Raw genomic sequence first — 24,377 nt, forward strand, 5'->3', positions numbered from 1 at the left:
GAACCAGGTCAGACCCGGACAGGTCAGGATTCTGATTGTCAGTGCACCGGGTCATGACTGGTCAGGTTTTTCACTGTTCGGTCGAACACATTTGAATCATTGGATTCCCGGGTGCCGGACAGGTCTGAACGTTCCGTTTATAAGTCGATCCATTCCCGGGTATAATCGCCTTTTGACATTTTTTTTAGCCGGGTTTGCGAAGGTCGTATTTAGGTTCCATGTGCGGTTGAGTTAAGTGAAATGTACTCGGGTTGAATTAGTAATGATCTTACTCATCTTAGTTCGATCATTGTGAAACATCGGGTCCATTCGCTATTGAACACCAATTCAACTTCGGGTAACTCGTGGTCGGATCATCTTGATTTTGTTATGTATTTTGTAAACGAATCATATTAATAAAAGTATTAAGATCGATATATATATATACACAAATGTGTGTATACGATAAATATAAGGATGACAACGAAAAATCAATAAAAACACTATATTAATTACCGTGATGTTTAATGTATTCTTTTAGTCAACTCTTATTTCTAATAATCAACTGCGTAAAACGACTCTAATGAGTAAAGGAGTAGAACGACTCTTCATATGTTTTAATATTATATATTATAACCAACGACAATAATAACGAGTATACGATCAATTCCAAACTTTATATAAATGATTTATTATTATAAGCATTATGATTGATATATAAGTTTGTAAATAGCTATGATGGTAATGAGAACAATACTACAAATAAACATCAAATGAAAATGATAATAGTTAATCATAAGAACATGTAACAAGTAACAACCATAAGTTAAGTAAAATAGTTAATCATAACTTATTAAAATAAGTTAATTGTTAACAATAACAACCATAAGTTAAGTAAAATAGTTAACAAGTAGTAACTTGTTAACACAACCATATAGTTTAATACTAGTATAAGAATAACAACAATAACACTCCCTTGTCTTTATAAGCTATAATATTATTTAAGTTAATTGTTTTTATGTTATACTATAGTTTAATACTAGTATAGTATTTGTGGTCTTCTCTTAACTTTGTATATATATGTAAATGAATCGTATTAATAAAAGTATTAAGATCAACATATATATACATATGTGTGTGTGCGCGATTAATATGTGGGTAATAACGAAAAACCAATAAAAACACTATATTGATTATCGTGATGTTAGTGTATTCTCTTAGTCAACTCTTATTTCGACTAATCAACTGCGTAAAACCACCCTAATGAGTAAAGGAGTAGAGCGACTCTTCATATGTTTTAATATTATATATCATAATTCATAATCAACGACAATAATAACGAGTAGAAGATCAATTCCAAACTTCATATAAAGGATTTATTATTATAGTAATACAAATACGAAGAGGAATAATAACAATAACAATAACAATAACAAGTTGAAACAAGTCGTTATTGGACAAGATCAATGAATGTATCACTGTAAGTTGATAATCTAAGTCAATGTAACACTACATATAAGGTCACTTAAATAAATATAATCATGCTATTACTTTTTTTTTTTGAGGGGTAATCATGCTATTACTTAGTTGAGTAATAGGGTGATGATAGTTGTATAAGTAATGCTATAAGTAAGGAGTCTAATTAAAATTTAGAAACTCAATTCATAACTCTATTTTAATAATAATAGTAATAATAATAAAAAAAATGGTTATTAATGCTAATTAATAAATGATAGTTATACTTAAATACCAATCATAATAATTTTAATAAAAATAACCAAAGTTTCGAATTATAATAAAATAATTGACTAATTATTAAATTTACTAAGTTATTAAACCAAGATAAGAACTAGTAAAATTATAAAGATATAAAATTACTAATTATGTGCTAGGTCATCAATCCATGTAAAAATCATTATCTTTTCCTATTGGTCAAAAAATAATATTATGGATCATGAATTAGAACCCTTTGATTTGAGAAAGATCAAAATCTAACCATTGATCTCTCAAATCCATTTTCATTTTCCTAGTCTCTCTTCCATCCCTCTTCTCTAAAACCTAATCTCCATCCCTCTCATCCGCCCACCTCCTCTCCCATCTCTCATTCTCTCTCCTCTACCGCCATTAGTTGCTAGAATGGATAAACTTTCTGTTGGTTGTTGTCATTATCACCAAAAATATGACAGCATTATCTAAATCCTTTCATCTAATATCCTAATGTGTGAATTTATGCATCTTGTTAACCCAATTATAAAGGTGGGTTACCCAATTATATGTTTATGTTTTAGGCTAAACATGTACGAGACGCTGTGCACTACCTAGTTTTGTTGAACTAGTTCAAAAAATCACCACTGCACCAATTTCAGACTTTCAGTATCGACGCAAAAGATAGAAGATCTGGAATCGCAAAGGTTCAAGCGAAACTTCATCTCAAATCTGGATTCGAACAAGCGAAGATCTCGATAAAGGTATGCTGACCGAAGATCTCGCCGGAGTCTGTGGCGGTTGCGAGATTGTTCGGCTGTGGTGGTTCAGCCCAGACGAGAGTTTTCCCCTTTTTGATTTGTAATTTTTCATTTGTTGATTTTTATTTTCTTATATTTATGTTGAATTAGTTTTTTGTGAGATCTAGGATAGAGTTTTTCTGGATTTTTTTTCCTTTTCAACTGTACCTTTGTCATTCTTTCAATTTTCTAATGAGAAATTTTTGAAGTTCATATTACTAAATATATCACAATCGGCCTTCGCTCATCGCCGGTCGGTCTTCGCTCGTCGCCGGTCGGTCTTCGTTCGTCAGTCGTCGCCCGATTCCGGCCAGATATAGTTTTTTTCAAGATTTTTTTTTCCATTTTTTAGTTTAATTTGTTAATTTTTGTGTTAATTAATTTTGTTTTTGTGTAATATCGTTCAATTTCGTCCCCAGATTTATTGACTTTTGTGTAATTTCATATAATTCCACATTTATTCTTTTTGTGTGATTTTTATGTAATTTCACTAAATTTTGATTTTTTGTATAATTTATTATAATTGCAGATTTTTTATGAGCTTATATGCTGTTGTTTAGTATAATGTTACGAGAATTTGAGATATTATTTGGTAGAATATTAAAATTGGATAATCTGGTAGAAAAAATGAGGAAAATTTAATAAAATATTAAAATGGGATAATAAATTTGGAGTATAGAATTTAATAAGATATTTTTTAATATTATTTGAGAATGAGGACATTAGGTAATTATAGAAAATATAAATAAGTAAATGATATTTAAAGTTTAACTTTTAAATTAAATGTAATTTATTTATCTATTTAATTAATTACTAAATATAAGAAAATTTATAAATTTATATATTTAAGTGATTTTATAGATATAAAAAAATAATTGAATTTTAGTAATATATGGTAAAGTACGGTCGGGTTCGAGTTTGAATGCAGGTCTGTCTGGTCAGGTTAGGATATAATCTTGCCAGGTGCCGGTCAGGTCTGGGTAATCCCAGGTCAGTTTTCGGTCAGGTCTGGGGACTGACCCTCACAGGTCGAACCAGGTTCAAGTCAGGTCAGAATTAGGTTGACCCAGCGGTCAGATCTATTTCTGACACCACAACCTACACCCCGGATATATTTGATAATCATCTTGTTTAAATCAACATTCAGTTATGAGAGAGCGTTGCAATCCGCCGAATCTAACGGCTAACCAAAATTAATCAACCAAAAACTTCAAATATAATAATGCCCTATCTAATAGGAGTATATATATAGGCTCCAAAAAAGGAAAAAAAAAAAAGAAGAAACTAGCCGTTACGGAGCGCCGTGTCCAACGTTCTCATTTTTCCCCCACTTCCTCCATTAGTTTTCTTCATTTCTCACTTCTCACAATCAAACGCAACAGCGTAAAATTGTCTTCCTTTCTCTCTCCTCTCTTGCTCTAAAACTTTAAGGAATTTTAATGGCGACTCCAACAAAAGAACCACCAAGTGTTCGATCAACTGCGTGTGAGAAAGTAAAGAATCAGGAGAATTCAAACCCAAATCTCACAAGCCCTAGTTTAAAACCCTCAACTTCTTCTGCAATTAAGACCACAAAATCCCAGAAATCTGCGATCAAAAACCCTAATCCCTCATTTGTATCACCCAAAAAGAAGATTAGAGAGAGGAAATTTGTGGTGGCAAAGAAGAAGAATCATGTAAAGAAACAAGATTTGGATAGGAATTGTAAGTGTAAAGATAAGATTAATGGCAAGTGTTTGTGCGTTGCTTATGAGAATTTGAGGGCTTCTCAGGAAGAGTTTTTCAAGAGTAGAGAAGATGAACCCTTTACTGAGAACTTGGAAAATGAAAGTGGGTATGAGAAAAATAGTGAAGAATGTGAAATTCAGGATTTGGATGAATTGGGTGTTTGTGAACCGGAGGAGGGTGAATCACCAAAAGGGTTGGGAAGTTCGACGACGAAACGAAGAAGAGATATACTATTGGAGGAAGCAAGAGCAAGTGTTCCTGAGCCAGGGTCAGGGAGGGTGTTGCATTTGGTGAAGGCATTTGAGAAACTTCTAACATTGCCCAAGAAATCAGATAGTCAAGATGACAAAGAGGTAGAGGATACAAAGAAAGGCATCAAATGGGCATTGCCTGGATTGCAGCAACATCCTCCTAGAGCTCTGGAAACGCAGGAATCTTCGTCTGGGTTTTGTCCAGGAGAATTGTTCTTCAATGCAGAAAGTTTAGGATTGGATGCTCAGGTCTCCTCTTCATTGGATAGTAGCAGAGGAAGGTAGGTATAATTATTTTCATTTTCTGTATTAGGAATCGACATTTCTGATTTTGATTATGCTTCTTAATTTGGTTTTCTTTGTAGTGTTTCAAGCAGAAGTTCGATTGGAAGTCGAAGAAGCCGGAGAAGTGTAAGAACAGCTCTTTTGGCTTTCTGATATATGTATTGTATGCTTTAGCCCTTATAACATATTTCTGAGGCATGTGTTGGTTGGTTTTCAGGGCTCATTTTCTTCTGGAACTGTTGGTGGAATGAAGTGGAAGAAGAAGCAGCAGCACAGAGTCACTTCGCTGAAACCATTCAGGCTAAGGACAGAGGTATAAAACACTGAATAGTTGTCTGTTTATCTGTTATTTGCTATCAAAGTCCTAATTGAATGTCTACTTCATTTAGCAAGTAATTGATATGAAGGCATAGAGCTCTGATTATGAATTTAAGAGAATTATGGTGAGGATTCATATTAACCTTTCCATGTAATATAGTGCGGTTCTTTTACCTGTTTGAGGAAGGGGGGGGGGGGGAGAAAAGGTATTGATTTTGCGTTGAAAGTAATTGGAACACGTAGTTTATTTTGACTGAATGGTACCTCCAACATGAGGATTCGGCCCTCGCTACGCAGGATTTTTAGAGGCGGTCTTCTTTTGAACACGAGCTATAGCATTGGAAATATAAATAGGGGTTTGACACGCTCTGTTCTAGTCTTTCTTTACCATATATGATTGTTCAGCTTGAGTTCTCTAGTTTATATTGTTCAGATGGCTTGTATTGGCAAAGTTTTGATATCATGGTTTTCAATTATTGTTATTTGTCTTCTTGGCACATAACTTAATTTTCATAAAAACTTTGTGGTCATTGTTGGAGAAAATGAACTTCCACTTTGATATTACTAGTAGCTATGTCTTTTTATGATTCCTCTGGCTTCCTACCCTTATCTGACTTAGGAATATGGCTTCTGTAAAATTAGAGATATCACATTCCCCTTTTACCAGTTACTGTGATTAACTAGCTTCTTCATACGAAAATTGTTCTAGTGCTGTATGAGAGGGGTTATACTTAAGAAGCTATAGTTTCGGCAGCTGTAGACGATGAGCAATACAGACCAACTGTTGTAAAGACCAGACGATCTAACTTTGTGATTCTTACCCTCCCTTTATTTGTCTTTTCTGTTTATGTTGAATCTCTATCTGAAGAGGAGTGTTTGAGCTGCAAATTGCGAGTCTCATCTTTTGGTAACCTATTATTAAACACGGTATTATATCTCTGTCCATCATAAGAATGGGAAGTTACTACTAAAACAACTACTATTTAATGTTGTATGTCTTGTTTATGCTTCATATTTTTAGTAAATAACTCATTCTTTCTTTCTACATCCTGTTTGATCATGAACTTCATATTGTGTAAATTATTTTTCTTTTATGTCCCACATTCCCCACCCCCACCCCCCCACCCCACCCCCGCCGCGCGGCACCTCTCCTTGCTGCTAGTCTTTCTCTCCCTTTTACTTTAGAATTTTCTCATCTGTTTTCTCCCATTTTTTAAAATATTTCATTTGCTTTCTTCACCTGTGATTCCAGGAAAGAGGAAAAAAGAAGGAAGAGGAGTTAGTTAAGAAATTACAAGAAATGATGATTGAGGAAGAGAAGCAGCGAATACCTATTGCACAAGGCCTTCCATGGACGACGGATGAACCAGAGGTGAGGCTTTGTTGATATATCCAGAACTGAAGTGCTTCTATCAGTGTTATGATGGATTCTACTTAATTTCATACTCATGCATTATCTATACTTTTGAGTAGAAAACATATACGCAAATTCTACCTAGACTTATTGTGTTCTGTATATCAGTGTCTGATAAAACCACCACTCAAAGAGATCACAAAGCCAATTGACCTGAAACTGCACACTGATATGAGAGCTGTGGAACGTGCAGAGTTTGACAACCAGGTATGATATGTAGCCAATTGAATCCACCGTCTTGCTTTCCTTTACCCCTTTCCATAACTAACGGTTCTTCAACTAGCACGCAACTAGGAGTATTTTGCTTAATTTCTAATCTTTTTGTGACAATTTTATCAGGTGACTGAAAAGCTAATGTTGATCGAGCAGTATAAAATGGAGAGAGAGAGGCAACAGAAGGTAAATAAGAATTAATACTACTACTAAGTTATTGTTATGCTTCAGCAAAAACTTCAGTTATAAATATTTTCTATTGAATTTTACAGTTAGAAGAGGAAGAAGAAATCAGAAGATTAAGAAAAGAACTCGTCCCAAAAGCGCAGCCTATGCCTTACTTTGACAGGCCTTTCATCCCCAGAAGGTAGATTTAAAAAGATGACAAATTTATTCAATCATGTACAAAAAATTTTAACCCAGAAAGACAAAAAAAATCTGATATGTAAGTAATTAATATTCATGGAAATTATTTTTTTCCAGGTCCGAAAAGCAGCCAACAATTCCAAAAGAACCAAGATTTCAATTTCCCCAACAAAAGAAGATCAAGTGCAGCCTATCATCATGGAGTGACCTGAATGATTATCATATTCATGCAACATCATGAGTTGAAGGAACCCTTAAACATCACAGAACTAAGTAATTTGAGTGTAAGCAATGCTCAAAAATATCATGATTATTTTATTCAATTTTTGGTGTTGTTAATAAGAGACCTTATCATCATGCCCTTTACCTTTCTCCTATCATCTAATTGTAGAAAAAAGTGCTCACAAACATTATCTCTACATATATGTCCATAAGATTTACATGCCTAAGCAATTAGATACGATCAAGTTCAAGTGTTTCTCAATCTGAGTTTGGAGAAAGTTTTGCATTTCCTGAATGGTGAATCACAAGATATGATTACCAACTAAATAGAACGCAGATATGTACTCCCTTGCCATTACTATTTATCTCAGTCTAAGTTTGTATCAAAGAGCCTCATGCTCAAAAAACACTATGCCAAGCCATTGTAAAATAAATCTCAAAGTTCTTAATCAAAATGAGTTTTAATAGAATATTAGTAAAAATTATGGAAGGTTGATTTTCCTAATGTACACAATGAGACGATTTTTTTTTTGAATTAACATTAATTCATTGATCCGAACTCATATGACATCTACCATAGAAGTCAAAACTAAACAAATACATATCAAAATGAAATAAACACAATTCTAATATGACAAAACCACAATCGTTGAGTAGATCCAACACTTTTGAAAACCCTCGACTTTCACATTGTTGTCTGATGCAGCCTTCTGCAAATGGGTCTATCGATCTTTTGTAGTTTTGAAGTAGAATTGCATTCCATTCAAGTGATCGTAAACGAAGTCTTGACATCTTTTGCAAACCCGCACAAATTTCGATCAACAAATTAACCTCTTGAATTACATAAAAACTCAAAAACAACGTCTTCAAATTCTCACATGAAGAGAGATAAAAACCAATATATGGGTAGATATAACCTAATATATAGGTACAAAAACTCTCCATTAGAGAGAGACGAGAGTTTAGTAGAAACATATACATCAAAAACTAGTAACAAAAGGTGAAAAGGGGCTTACCACAACCCAAAAGGTGGTAGTAGCCCCTAGGTTGAAAATTAGGATTTTGTGGGAGAGAAAAGAGAAGAAAGAAAAAAAAAAGAGAGAGAGGGCAGGCCACAATGAGACGAATTAATCAAGACTACATATGACTATGTTTTTCTTACATATTGGAATTTTTTTTTTTAGGATTTTCTTTATCTGTGAATAGTGCCTAGATTAGAAATGAGAAAATTATTAAGAAAATGAGGGAGTATTAGTAGTTTGTAATTTTACTCTTATTACTTGTATTAAATAAAATAATTAATTACCTTACTAAGGATTTGTTAGGAACTCCACCTCAACAATAAAAATATAACAAACAAGGAATCTTTAGAGCATACACAATGGTTGATTCAAAATTTTGGATCATCAAATATTTAAATAGTTCATCTCTCTTCCATCTCATTCATGATCTACAAATAATATTTATGATCTCCTTACTCCCAATGAATAATCTACAATTTTAGATCTTTACATTCTTTTTTCCTACTTTTTACCATACTCCACCATATATTTTCTCCTCAATTTCCTTTTCATCCTATTTTTTTTATTTATTATGAACTATTTAATAATCAATTAATGATGATTGACGGTAGAATATTTATGTTTTTGTAATTAAATTATATTAACAAACATTAATGTTAATAATGTACTTAATTACTTAATATAATAATTAAGCTAATATTATTGATGGGAGGAAGTAACTCAATATTGGGTCTTTATTTATAGACAAAAAAAATGTAACTATTGGTGAAATAATTTTTTTTTTAAAAAAATATTTAGCACATAAATATTACCTTTGAGAAAAACAAAGGTTACAAAAATCTGATGTAAATGTGGCCATTGAATATGGATGCTACAATTTCAGACATGTGGGGCCCGCGGAAATTTTTGTCTTCAATCTCCTGCTGACATGTGTCCATTGCTGCAGCATTTTCATTCATAAACCAAGCATTGCTCAGATCATTGAGATGATTTGATCATCTTCCTTCTCTCCTTTCTTTTTTCTCTTTCCTATTCTTTTTATTATATTTTTCCTTCTCTCTCCTTATGATCTACAATAAAGATCATCCAATGGGTATCTTCTAATGGTGTTATAATTATTTTATAAGTAATAACCTACAAAATAATGACGACAATGCTTAGGATTTGAAAACGGTTAGAAGTAGGAGAAAAAGGAAAAAAAGAGTTGTTGGGATAGATAGAGAGACGCGATAGAGATAGGTATGACGATGATGTGCGTAGTTCGATTTTTCAAGGAGATTTGAAGGTAATATTTTCTTGGAAATAGTTAAAAATTAGTCAAACTTTAAGTCATCTTTTTTATTATCCTTGAATAAGTCAACCTTTAGTATCAATCTGTTTTTAACAAGTCTTTGTCTGTCGTTAACTTGTTTAACCACTTAAATATGATATGTGTAACTTTTCATAAAGAGATGAGAGAGAAAACAAAAAGAAATTAAAAATTACGAAAAAGAAAAAAAAAGTCAGATTGTTTGTAACTTAATTTGTTTAAAATTGATAAGTATTAAAGATAGACTTATTCAAAAAATAACTTATTTTTTATATGAAACAAAGATTAACTTATTATTGACCATTATTTCTATTTTTTTTTTCCTTCTCCACAAGGACGTGTGTTGGTCCTCATTTCTTCAGCTTATAATGCAATGAGAAAAATGTCCATATTGCCCCTGTTAATGGACTCCAACAGCCCAACAGATAAGCCTTGCCAAACTCGTCAATTTATCTGGACATATCGTTTTACTTTAGATAATGTTTTTTTATTTGGGCATGTGCTAAACAAAAACACAACTACATAAAATTAATGTCTTGTTTTTACATCCAATTCATTGGCCTCTTATACAACCTTTGCCTAATTCGAACGGTAAGGATTTGAGGAACCAAAAGAAAAAATATTGTAGACAACTAAGAATTTATCAATTCTCAATTTCCCTATTCTAGGAAACATTCTTTGTGAGTTCTCCCCCTTTCTTCCAAATTGTATCATGAGTACTTACGAAACAATACTATCCAATTAAGAAATTTGAGATTTATCACCTTGTTAACAAAGGGTTTTATAAGATGGAAAGCAGCAATTTATCTGTGAAGTTTGTCTAAGTTTACCATCTCAACAGACTTCCTCTAATAATAACAAGTCTTTTTCTCCAAATATATATCCCAAACCACCAAAAATCGTCCAAGATAAGATTCACTTGAACTGTAACAGCGACAAGTTGGTTTTTCGGGATGTGGTTGTAACTTGTAAGAGCCACTAAAGCTCACCTTAGTGTTAGTTTGCAATCTGTTTCATATTTACTTGTGATAGCGTTAAATTGTAATCTATTTTGAAATTACTGCAATTTTCCGCTATGTCAAAAGAACACTTAGTTTATTAGTCTTTGCTTTTCTTAAAATGTTTGTCATTTCCTCCCTACTCTCACCTTGAATACTTTTTTTTTTTTGAAAGATTGATTTCTGCAACTCTGCAAATAAAGCTTTTGAAATGATAATTAGGAGTATTTTAGTGGGCTTAATTGATCTCCTCTAAACATAATCCCATTTTAGCTAAGCATATTGCCCAAATCATGGTAATCATGATGTACGCAATTTATAAAGGCCATTGGAGTATACGTAGAGTTAAGAGTTTTAGAAAAAAAAAAAAAAACAAGTATGATAAATATCTCTTGCACAAGTGGGTGAAAATTACAGTTCATTTTAAAAGGAGCAAAAATCGAATCCTTATCATAAGGGTGAAAATAGGACCTCCAACCAACTAGATCAACCTTGATTCTTTTATACATAGAGTTTTTTGTTTTTTTGATCCATATGAGCCACGAAGGCGGTACAAAGTATAAAGAAGGGGAAAGGGAATTTTATACATAAAGTTAAGTACACCTATAACAAATTTGCTCGTTTTAAAAGTTGTATTTCTCATTTTAAAGTTATTTGTCCATTTCCAAGACATCTTTATGCATTTTATAGTTATTTTACTCATTTTAAAAACTATTGATTGATTGAGTTTAAACATTAAAAACAGGCCCTTACTCATTTTCAAATTATTATTACTCATTTGACTAGATAGATACCCTGGTGTATTTGCTGTAGGTGTAGTATATCTTCCTCTACTTTCCCTTTATTAACATTCCATAATTATAGAGGATGGCTTTGCATGAGTTAACGTTTTTGATCCATCTTATCCCATTATACAACTCATCCATTAACCAATACTTGTTGATTCCTCCTCATCGCTAATTAAACCCAGATTATCAATGCTCTCCAAATATGTCTTACAAGTTGAACTAATTAAACAGTCTCTAACAAATACTTAGTTTCTCTCTCTTCTCCGTATAGTTTACATGAATATCCTTATGATCCCCTTATTTTGAGGAGAGAAACTGTTGTCAAAAAAACCAATCTTGAAATACTTGATATACCCTATACGCAATGCTTTTTTTTACTCATTATAGTTTTGTAAATGAACAATGAACAAGAAAATGACATTAAGTGTATCATACTTACAATAAACCCATATTATGATAATAGTTGTAGAATTAGGAAATCTCGCCATTTCTGGAGGGAGGGGGGCTACACAAATTGGGGTTGGGTTAATTGTCTTTTTTTTTTTTGACATCAAGTTAATTTGCATTAATTAAAATTGAAAGTACAACCTAATGTTAGTACATCAACATAGATGACAAAGCAAATGAAGCTAGAAGAGCTTCATTTGCTCGTACATACCCTACGAAAGAAAAACAAACTATTACATAACAACTTAGACTAATCTCGAGCAAAGCGATGAGGATGGGGGACAAAGGTCTTGATGAAACAGACCTAAAATGAGAGAGAACCTGTTGAAAGGCAGCACAAAACCGATCTTCAAAAGGAGATTGCCGCAACGCAGCTAGTAACTTCGAAAGTGCACTAACCACAAAATCCCAAGGTCCTTGAACAGAAACACCTTCTTGGGATTCCACTGATAAAAGTAACCAAGAAATCACCTCCTGTGGTGACTTCTGGCCCTTAAACAAGGGTAACCAGAGTTTAGTCTTGCAAGATTGAAACTCAAAATGCGTGGAGGACATAACTTGCTCCAAATTAAATTGGAGGGCCTCCCACAAGATGCATTTTTGAGGTGTGATGACGGCAAAGGTCATCACTGTAAAAGTAGGCGACTTATAAAGAATAAAATCACCCAATCGACGGATTCGAAAAGCCGTCTTTGCAATCACAAACCTAGAAGATCTAACCACAACAGGAATCAAAAGATCACCACCTTTCATCTTACTCAATACTGCAACCCCTAGATAATCATAACTAGATATGAATAACCCTAAATTAAAACTTCGAAAAAGAACAGAAGCAAGCAACCTAAAACAAAACCACAACCAGTACATGATAGATGGATACCACACCAAAACCAGCACCATACAAACTGCAGAATCTTCACGGCCGACGACGGAGTCCTGAGCGAGCCAACAAACCGACACCTGAACACTAGAGGGGAACGGGAAGGGGACACTAATACTAAAGCTCAAAACAGAGCAGGGGTATGGGGAGGGGAACCTAAAACTAACCACTTTGACAACGAACAAGGGGTCGGGGAAGGGGAAAACTAAACCTAACTTCAAGCACTAAGAAACAGGGGTATGGGGAGGGGGAACTAACCCTAAAACTAGGACAACGCATGGGGGACTCACGGCACACGGGGAAACTAGATGACACTGTGGTGGGCAAACCGACACGGACTCGACGACAGGGACGGGGGAGGGAGGCGATGAGGGCAACGCGGGGAGAGGGAGGGTAAGGACGACTGGAAACAGGGGTTGTAGGAGGGCTAAAAACTGACGGGAATGGGACCGACGACGGAGGGGTACACGCCGGAGGACGAACGGACGGATGCTACGGAGGACGACGGGGCGGGGGAAGTATAACAACGAAAGGAAAAACCAAATTAACCTAAAAACTGAAGAAAACGACAAGCTAACCTTCGGAAAGGATGGCAGCAGGCTCGCCGGCGGCTAAGAGTGCGGCGCGGCGCTCAGACCGGCCATCGGCGAGCCTGTGCGGCGCGGTGTAGTTTTGGAGTTTTTAGGTTAGGGTTTTGGGTGAGTCTAGAGAGAGAGCGGCAATTTGAGCGACTTTTTTCCTATTCTTAGTGGAACATAAAGTGGGGTTGGGTTAATTGTCATTGGTTGATGTTTAAAACATTATGATCTTGTTTGGTTAACCTTCAAATGCATGGGAAATTAGACTTCCTAGAAAGTAAATATATGTATTGTTGTTTAGTTGGCATTAACATGGGAAGTAGAACTTCCTAGGAAGTTTTATTTCCTACAAAATGGAAGAAATAACTTACCTAGACCCCCCAGGTAAGTGGAACTTCCCATGGGAAATAGAACTTCCCATGTTGAACCAAACAAAAAAAATGTACTTCCTAAGAAATAAAAAATCTTCCCAACTTCAACCAAACGAGCCCTAAGTGGAGTTAACAGGGAAACTTTAAAAGATTGATAAGATGTAGCTAAAAAGAAAACGTTGCTTATGAATGGAAATGCTGCCATAAACAAAAACAGGAGTACATGTAACATGACTATATGAGTGAAAATCATAACAAACAATATCATCATCCCAGTTCCCAGATGCGAGTAAAACAAACCGATCCAATTATCCAAACCCAAAACTAAACACTAAATACCTTCTACAAATCGTCGACAATACTGCTCGCCTGCTCTACCAATAATTAAGATCTAACAACTATACTTTATTTGATAAATTGATTATGCATGTAGAGAGATTTAGCACACTGGTCAGCCCCTTAGGAAATTGACTTCATAATCACTAATATTAGTAATACACTTGCAAAGTTCACTTTGATAACTGATTAACTGGTACATCTAAATCATTTTAGGGAGCAATTGCTAATATTAGTATACGCCTGTGAACAGTGGCGGATCCAGGAATTGGACCACGTGGGTTCGGACTAATTTTAATAAAAATTTCAAATTTAATTTTTCTATTTGGAATTGTAATTTTTTAAAGAAAAGGAAAAGAAATAAACTTTCAACAATTGTACTTAGCGAGGCTTTCATTCTTGATTACATCATTACAACAAAAATATGATACTTAATTTCTTGTAGTAGTGAAAGATTATTAATTTTTTAACAAACTATAGAGTTATACAAATTACGAATCGATTATCAACTATTAAGACTTTTTTCATTGAATTAACCTATCAATTAAGTGTTATACTTATACACTTGTAATAGCTAGCACAAACATGACGTAGACAAAAAGATAATGTGAATTAACCAAATTCATTAGCTTTTACAATATTTGTACTTGGTGAGAGGAGGAGATTCATAGATAAAAAAGAGCTTAAAAAATAAAAGGAAGATTGAAAAAAGGAAATGAAAATAGATCAAGGATATAATGCAGTAAGCCAAAAGGGAGGATAAAGTAAAAAGAAAAAAAAGACCAAGGATATGATACAGTAAGCCTAAAAGGACTAAGGGAGGATCAAAAAAGGAAAAAAAAAAAAGACAAAAAGATAGCACAAACATGATGTAGACAAAAAGATAATATTTTTTTTTTTTTTGGTGTAAAAAGAGGGAGTAACCCATACAGCCAAAGGCTAAGAAAACAGCAAAAAACTAGCAAACTAGAAAGCAGAGAAAAGACAAATAAAAAACCAAACTAACACAGCAAATAACGAAACTAAATATTGTAAAAGGAAAAAAAAAAAAAAAAACAAACCTCATTTCCTAGATTCGAACCTGAGACCAAGTAATATAGTAACGCTGCACTGCCATGACTTTCAGTTATACAATCCGTTGTGTTTAATATATATCATATGTGTTTTTTGCCCAGTTTTCTTGTTTTTGACCCAGATCCACGTGGGTTCAGTTGAACCCACTGAACCCACGCTGGATCCGCCCCTGCCTGTGAAGGTCACTTTGATAACTGATTAATTGGTACATCTAACCCATTCTAGGGGAGCAATCACTAATATTAATATACACTTGCGAAGGTCACTTTGATAACTGATTAACTGGTACATCTAACCCATTTTAGGGAGCTATAACTAATATTAGTATACACCTGCAAAAGTCACTTTGATAACTGATTAACTGGTACATTTCAACCCATTTTAGAGAGCAATCACTAATATTAGTATACACCTGCGAAGGTCACTTGATAACTGATTAACTGGTACATCTAACCCATTTTAGGGAGCAAATAAACCGATTGGATTGCTAACATAAATCATCTTGTTAATTTTTCTTTTGAAATCACTCCTTGTAATGACTCTCAGCTCAACTACATCTTTTTCGTAACCGCAACGTTAAGAATCCACCTCAAACCAAAGTAATTTTTTTCCTGCAATTTCTTCACCTTACAAGAAAGAATCAACTATTTTTTATTTTTTTTTATTTTGAAAAGATAATTGGTAAGATCCATACGACCACCAATCCTTACTAGTTTGGTACAAAGCTAAATAGCACCAAAGTCAATTCTCTAACATATTGTTGAAATGAGAATCCTAACGCTACCACCCCCCTCTGAAAAAATCAACTAATATTGGACACCGACATTTTCATCAAGATGTGAATTTCCCATTTTCCTTTGATTTGTAAAGAAAAATCAGAAAGTAGTTACTTCCAGGGTGAAAAACATTTGCTTTCCCCCCCGAGATGAAACCCCCCCCCCCTTCACCCTTCACCTACCTCTTTCCTTCGTCCCAACCATCGTCATCCCCCCCCCCCCCCCCCCCCCAACCTACCTCTTTCCTTCGTCCCAACCATCGTCACCGATCATTTCAATCATTAGTTTTCTTTACTTTTCATGCAAATTGCATTTAGGTAGTTGCTGAAAAAGGAAAAAAAGAAGTCCCAAATATCCGAAATGAACACATCAAGCACACAGCACAATAAAAAGGTCCATAACAAACTATCCATCCAACTTGTGTTCCAAGCAGACACACGAGGGTATATAAACCAATGCTAAAATTCATCCATCAGAAAAACAAAATTGGTGAACACATATTCAGTTCATCACTTGTTCTTAACCAAGTAAAACAAAAACCCTAAATTAATCGAATATGCTACCATCATATCCTCAGACAGTGCTCAAAGTACAATCCTCAAATTCACTTCTCAAAGAGCAGCATCAGTGATGTGTCCAGCAACTTGGTCAAGATCTCTCTGCCCACTGGATGTGATTTTCCTCCCACTGAACCAAAAAGTACAAAGTAGCCAATTAGCAGAGCATAATAAATCTATCTAAAAACAACAGTGCATACAAATTAGAAACTCCGGGGGGATTTGAATCAAGTTTTGGAACAGAATGGATATGATATTATTAATGATGAATAAGTAGTTTGGTTTAGGTAACTTAGGTATGCAACCTTATGCCAATGCGTTTCTTGTCCCCCTGATCCCCTATGAATTCAATTCCATAATCCCTTACCTTCTACAATAAATTTTAAAACCATACTTTGAATGAACCAGACAAAATTAAAGACAAACAACTCACCCTCTGGGATCAATCTCAACAATTTTGGTTTCCTCGAGCTGTTGAAGGATGTGTCGTGCAACAGCACCACTGCTTTTGCCGAAGTGACGTGGGCGGCTTCCATTTCTTTTACTTCCACCATAGATTCTACGGAAAGCACCAACACCAAGACCACCTCTCAAGTAGATCTTCCTTGCCATTGAAGCTTCAAGCAGAAAACAGATATGTATAATCAATTTTAAGAAGAGAAAAAAGTCACCATGCTAGTTACTACTATGTAATGCAAAAAATGTCAAAGTGAGGAGATAGAGCAATGCTTACCAGCCCTAATGTAGTACCAATCAGGGTCATAAGGGGCAAGTTCCTTCAGAACACCAGTCTTGACAATGTCGGTCCAAGGGGGGAGCTCAATCTGTCACAATCACAGCAAAATGAATTAGACTATTAGATTCATGAAAATTTTACTTCCTCTGCTAAAAGCTCCAAATAGGAGCAAAACACTTTCAGTACAATTATAATGTACAAAAGATAAGGTCGATATCCCATAAATTATAAACAATAGTACAATTCATATTCAATTGACACATTGATCAGAAATTCTATACAGGCACACATCACACGTACGAGATAGCAGACTATGCCACAAACCTAGAAGGGAATGAATGTAAATACTCTGAGCATTAGTGTTGTACAGAAATCTAATCCAACCTCCTAACAGAATTAAGCGAGCCAAATGCACAAAGACATTGTACAGCTAACAAATAGATAAAATTCAACGGGCTAAAGAAAGTCGTCATTCCATAAACTGTAACAGACAAATATACAATTCTGATAAAAAGTATACATTATTCAGAAATTTGATACAGGCAGCAAACATGTGTAGAATAGCATAGTAAGCCACGAACCTAGAAGGGAATGAATGTAAGTACTACCACCAATAGTATTTTACACAAACAATGGGAAACCTAGAATCCAATCTCCTATTTAGATTCAATCCAGCCACATGCTCAAACAAACCTTATTGCTAATGCATCTGACCAGAAACTTCTAATACCAGCATAAGTCAATCGATTTATCAAAAGAATAAAATTGCAAAAGATCATAAAAGTTGAGTTCCAAATCGTACATGGTTAAAGTAAAATTAATTCCAAATTTCCAAAATCCCACCGGGGACTACATTATTTGCTCTGTTGAGCAGAAAAACAGTTTCAATCACTATTACTTAACCATTAATTAAGTTTCTCACATCATATTCAAAACAACCACCTCTAAAACTCGTAGGTAAACATAATTTAAACAAAAAAAAACTACGGCAAATTTATGAAAGCACTTATGTCGTTGAATTGATTAATAAAAATTACAGTTTTAAAATACTCTTTCAAAAAACCAACAATTCTTCTTGACCCATCAAATAAATTCACAAAATAAAGCATACCCATTTAAAAATTAAGCACAAAAACCAAACGGATGACATCAAATCACTGATCTAATTAAACCATACAAAACCCTAAAAAATACAGATTTAAACAAAGATATAAGCTTTGATTTATACCTTGCCAGAACGCTTGAGGTGAGCAGCATAGGCCTTAACAAAATCATGGGGTGAAACATCCTTAACAGTAATAGATGGTCGACGCTCCATTTTCTCTCTCCTTTTTTTTTTCCCTTTAGCAGCGCGCAAAACTCACCTCTCCTGTTGCTCCGGCCTCCAAAATTGCGCAGAAGTCAGTGTAAGGGTTTTGGTATTAACCCTAGCTCACTCTTTTTATATATGGGGCTTTGCTTCAGGGTTTTCTCTTTCTTTGGGCTTTATCAAGTATATTAAGTATTTGGCAGTGCCGACACATATTTTCATGGGCCTGCTTCAAAATCATGTTCAAACAAAAAATTGATTGATTTTAAAAATAAAAAAAATGCCACGTCATTTATTTATATTTTTATCTTTTTTACAAAAATAGAGTTTCACATAAATTTAAATACATATATAAAATTTTAGATAACGGGAAATTAAGGGCCCGTTCGTTATCTTTTTTGTTTTCAATTTTTTTGAAACTAAAAACCAAAAACAGGAAACCAGAAAAAGTGGTTTTCACTTTTTGGTTGTCAGTTTTCAAAATCATCATATTCCCAATAAGTTTGACTAATTTTTTTATTCATTATAGGACATATATCGTATAACTTTGAAAATCAAAAAACCCAAAAATAGATAACCACAGTAATACCGAACGGGCCCTAAGAGTTTGGTTTTGACTCAAGAACCTAAATTCTTATATTAGGTAATTGTGTATAATTCGATAAATTATGATTTTTGTATTATTGGAGAGCCCTCGAAATATGCTTCAAAATAAGATTAATTTTTCAATATAGTTCTATAACTTATGAAATATGGAGTGCCACGTAGGATTGTCATGTCATGCAATTTTTAATTTTATCATTTAAAAAATAGAGTTCTACATATAATTAAATATATATAATGAGTTTTAGATAAGGGAAGATTAGAGTTTGGTTTTTGAATGGATAACCTAAATTATTATATTATGTAAATTGTATATAACTTTTGCTACGTAATTCGAAATAATATAATTTTTGTACCATTTGATAGTGCCCGAAATATACTTCGAAATAAGATCCATGACAATATAGTTCTACAACTTATGAAATAGAGAGTGCCGTGTAGGATTGTCATATCATCAATTTTTGTTTTAAATATTTTAAAAAATAGAATTCTGCATATAGTTAAATACATAGAAAGAGTTTTGGATATGGAGAAGTTAGTGTTTCGTTTTGAACAAATAACCTAAATTATTATATTATGTAAATTAAATATAACTTTTTTTTACCATTGGAGAGTGTTTGTAATATATTTCAAAATAAGATCCACTTAATAATATTGTTTTACAACTCATGAAAATATATTCAATTAGATGAATTGTAAGGCATTATTTAGTTTTTCTTTTAGATAAATATAATAATAATTGTAAGTTTAGTAAACTATATATATGTGATTATTGCATTTGATCCTAGGTGTGATTTACTGGATCAAACATATTACTTTTCAAAACCTCAGCCTTACTTAACAAACCAAAATAATTTAGTATTGCAACAAAATTTATTAAGGAAACTTTGTTGTTACCACAAAAACTAAAATTTATATATCGATAAAAGTTACATATAAATTAGAGTTTTAGATGATGAAAAATTAGAGTTTGATTTTTTTATAAAAAAAAAACTTAAAATATTACTTCCTTCGTTTTTTTAGATGTTACACTTTCTATTTTAGGAAGTTTTAAATTAGACGTTATACTTTTATTTTGGGTAATAACTTTTCTATAGTTTTTAACATATAGCATACCATGATGGAATTACATGAAAAATCAAATAAAAGTTTGTCAATGACATTGCAAATGTACTATTATAGTATTATATATGCAATTAACTGATTATTTTATTCCTAGAAATTGTATGCGTAATCATTTATCTTTTTTTTTCCATATATCAATATGACATATGTTATTCTTTTCTCCATTAAATTAATTGGACTAAAACTAATTGGGAAATCAAGGTTCCGTTCTTTTAGATTATTTGAGGTTACAGATCATAAAAAATGGGAAGTTTTTTATAAGTCTTGATATGGTCATGATTGATGAAGATGTATTTCTTCTTTTAAGTAGTATTTCAATTATTAGTAGAGGTTAACTTTATATTTGATTAATTTTATTCATGATACAATCATTATGATCTTCTTTTTGGCTTTCCTGTCTTCCATTCTATATGCGTTAATGTTTATGTGTTATATTAAAAGTCGAATTGTGGCCGACACTAATGTTTTTCTCAATTTTTAGGTCGTGCATCTATTAAATTAGTACCCTATACTTTTTGAATGTATCATTTGGGTACTTTTCATGTTAAAATTGTTAGATGCTCTTAGTCATACCAATTAATGGGATACCATTTAATAATAAAATTAGCTACAATAATATTCAATTGAAAATTAAAAATATAAAACTATATATTGCAATAACAAATTAGAAATCTGAGTATAATGACAACTACTTTCTCCGTTTTTTTTTTCTACTGCAACAATGGTTTTAAGGAAATAAATAATGGGTAGTTTAGCATAGTGGTACCCCGTTAATTAACTAGCGTAGGGGATAAGAAAATCCTTAATCAAGTAAACGCAACTTTATGAGACAATTTGAGTAATTAATGAGGGATTTATCACTAGTGGAAAAAAGCTCACCCGATCCGTTCAAAACTGGGCTTACAAATCCGGTTTGGTCCGGATCGAATGGGCTCGCAGCGGTGATGCATGATAAACTCCTCCGATCCAGAACCGGATCATCACACTAACTAATCTGTTTTTACCAAAAACCATATCAGAATTTGGTTAACTTATCCTATTATTTGGTAAAAATCGGATCAGTTAGTGTATAACTAATGCTTTCATGAAATGACCAGATCAGTTTTGTGGGTAATGATAATAAAAAAAAATCCATCCCAATCCCATCAAATATTGGAAGGACACAAATAAAACCCATAATACGACAAAATTAACATAATCATACACAAAATCGCAGTAACAATCTGTACAATAAACTAATGCAATGAAATTCAATTGAAATCCTAATTACAAAACGAAATTTGTCCAAAGTTTCAACCAACGAAGTTCAAAATTACAACAAACAAATCCAATGAAATTAAAAATTACATCAAATGAAATCCAACATTAAAACAAAGGAAGTTTGGAAGCAGCAACTGCTCTGAAAATAAAATCAAATGTGGGCCGAAGCTCAACTGGACAAGTGTCGGTTGAAAGAGGAATATCTGATGAAGACTCCTTATGCATAATTTACCCCAAACAAGGCAGAACTAAATACGGTGAATTAGCATAAGTCGTTTGATGATTCCCATAATGGTAATAAGCTACATGTAGACCTTTCTTCTGATAAGAATTTGGCAACACCAATTTTTTTGCGGGTACGGATAATCTTGCTTTACAACAGTTTGTATATGCTGCTGAGAGGTGTCGAGCTTAGTTGATGCCGAATTGCAGCCAAAAAGCGATAATAGAAACAACCAAAATCCTAAAAACAACAAAGAAATCTCAATAACAAAAACGAAATTGAATTGAAACCCTAAATACAAAAACAAAAATAGAAAAAACCGTGCTTAGAAAAGGAGAAATCATAATTGCAAAATGAAATGTATCCAAAATCGAGCATAAAAGACCTGATGGTGGGCGAGGAAGATGAAAGACTTCCTTGATGAACATGACATGTGAAAATGAACGTTTGTCCTTTCTAGACGAACAAGACGACGAACAAAGAGAAGGCGAGGCGAAGAAGTGCATGGTTGCGGTGGCTTGAGAGGGTGGAGGTTTTCGTGGCTGCAGTGGCTGAGAGGGGGTTCTTAGGTGAGAGAGGGTGGTTGGTGAAAATGAACTAAAATGAATGTTTTATTTTTGTTTTAAACAAAATACTTGGTTTTAAAAGTTAGTAAACTAAGGCCCAATATTCATTTGGACTAAACTTTATTTTAATTACCTGAAATCTTTCTAAAAAAAACCTCTTTTAGAAGCTTTTTCAATTAGACAACAAGTCTTTTTAATTAATAATAGACTTTTTAATAATTAAAACCTTACTAAAAATATAAATATTAAGGATTTTTTTACGATCTTTTAAAATCACAATTTTCAAAATAACCACCTTATAAGTTCATTTTTTTAAATAACCACCTTATATGAAGTAAATATGTTTAAAGACATACCAATTGACAGATTTTGTCGAAGAAATTGTTCTTTAAAAAGGGTTTAAACTTATATACTTTCAAGTGAACAAAGGTGGAGGTGATGGAATCGTTCTTAAACTCTTTTCGAGGACAAGTTGACGAAATCTATCAATCGATATGCATTTACAAGGATTTAGGTCATATAAGGTGGTAATTTGAAAAAAATAAACATATAAGGTGGTTATTTTGAAAAACATGATTCTAAGGTGGTTAAATTCAAAAAATTCAAATATTAACTTACTAAAGATATGGAGTATAACACGTGAAATCTATGCACACTCACCATTTTCCATTCTTCTTTGGCACCACCACCACGTTTGCGAGCCAATACGAGTATTTTGCCTCTCTGATCTTACAAGTTTCTAGGAGGTTTTGCACTTTTTCGTTGATTAATTGGTTGCGTTCAAGCGCAAATTTCCTACATTTTTGTTTGACAATCATGTGGTTAGGATTAACATTAAGTTTGTGAGTAGAGATGGCAATATCCAGTGGATCACCCGACCATCCGCTCCACCCGGTTTATTAAGTGGGTGAAAAACCCGGGTTAAACGGGTGATAGCCGGGTGACGGATAATTGGGTGATGGATGCGGGTCGGGTTCAGGTGATATTTTGTCATCCATCACCGACCCATCATCCGTTTACCACATGATCCGTCACCCGTTTAAAGTAAAAGATGTATAATTTTTTTTATTTTGTGATTTTTCATTTTTACAGCTTTATTAATCTATAGCCCAAAAGTTACAAGATGATAATATAAGTATATAAATGTTAATAATGTGGATTAGGGTTACTTTGGAGATGATTTTACATAGTAAGTAGAATTATATAAATGGATTAGTGGTTCTTGTTAGGAATTTTTCTTTCTTCTCCTAATACTATTTGATTTCACCCGTTAAGCACCCGATCCATCTATTTAACTCGGTTACAAACAGATGGATGGATTCGGGTGGAGATGGATGCGGGGTGATGGATGGATCGGGTGGAGTAGGTGGATGCGGGTGACGCTCCACCCGCCCCGGACCCGATCCATTTACATCTCTATTTGTGAGTAATTACCTCAAGGATAATACCAACCATATCTTCATGTGACAAAGCAAAGTAATCTGCGTTTTCTGTAGGAAATTAATTAGGCGTTCTCGCAACTCTCCTTGGAAGTCTGCCCCAATTCGCACTGTTTGCTTCCATTTTGACGGATCGAGGATGATTTCGTTGATTGGTCCTGCTTCAGGTTCTGTGTATTCTTAGATAGTCTGTCGTTGTTGTAGTTGCTATGCTGGCATCTTGTTTGTTACAGAGGGCTTTAAGGTTGTCTTGTAGCATTTTTTTGCCAACTTTTGATATCCTTTTATGTGTTGCACTCCTCACTAGTTAGGGAACTTGATGGTTTCATGGTAGGTAGATGGAACTGCCTTCATGTCATGTATACAAGGCCTAACAACAATAACATTGTAAGAGGATAATTAATTAATGACTAAAATTTTGCCTGGATGTTGACGCCTTAGGCATATGTAGGCAAAGTGATTTTGTCAAGTGTGTTTTCTGTTCGCCATTGAATCTCACAAGAAATGTGGACTTTTTGGTGATGTCCCATTCTCTTAGCCCCTTGTCTTTGAGCGCATCCAACATAAGGATATTTGCTGAGTTGCCATTATCAACGAGTACTCTTCTCAGGGGACAATTTCCGATTGTGAGAGATATTACTAATTTGTCATGGATTTGATCTGCCAAATCAGTGACATCTATTTCGTCGAAAGATATAGG

General features: G+C 33.7%; 2 protein-coding genes across 2 annotated transcripts; one reads left to right on the forward strand and one right to left on the reverse strand.

The window, feature by feature from the left end:
• Positions 1–3,406: 3,406 nt before the first annotated feature.
• LOC104906165 (hypothetical protein) lies at positions 3,407–7,542 on the forward strand. The gene is made up of 8 exons (XM_010694881.4): positions 3,407–4,743; positions 4,828–4,873; positions 4,965–5,060; positions 6,318–6,437; positions 6,588–6,686; positions 6,819–6,878; positions 6,965–7,059; positions 7,176–7,542. The coding sequence occupies exons 1-8, from the start codon at positions 3,923–3,925 to the stop codon at positions 7,297–7,299; spliced, it is 1,461 nt and encodes a 486-aa protein (XP_010693183.1). The 5' UTR covers positions 3,407–3,922; the 3' UTR covers positions 7,300–7,542.
• An 8,669-nt stretch (positions 7,543–16,211) lies between these two features.
• LOC104906166 (40S ribosomal protein S19-2) lies at positions 16,212–18,578 on the reverse strand. Its single transcript, XM_010694882.4, has 4 exons — positions 18,381–18,578; positions 17,150–17,240; positions 16,850–17,033; positions 16,212–16,546 (listed from the first exon to the last, which is right to left on the reverse strand). Exons 1-4 carry the CDS (start codon positions 18,468–18,470, stop codon positions 16,471–16,473), a joined length of 441 nt encoding a protein of 146 aa, XP_010693184.1. The 5' UTR covers positions 18,471–18,578; the 3' UTR covers positions 16,212–16,470.
• Between the last annotated feature and the right edge of the window lie 5,799 nt (positions 18,579–24,377).

Source organism: Beta vulgaris, chromosome 2 (genome assembly GCF_026745355.1).
Source record: "Beta vulgaris subsp. vulgaris cultivar EL10 chromosome 2, EL10.2, whole genome shotgun sequence".
Classification (NCBI taxonomy): Eukaryota; Viridiplantae; Streptophyta; class Magnoliopsida; order Caryophyllales; family Amaranthaceae; genus Beta; species Beta vulgaris.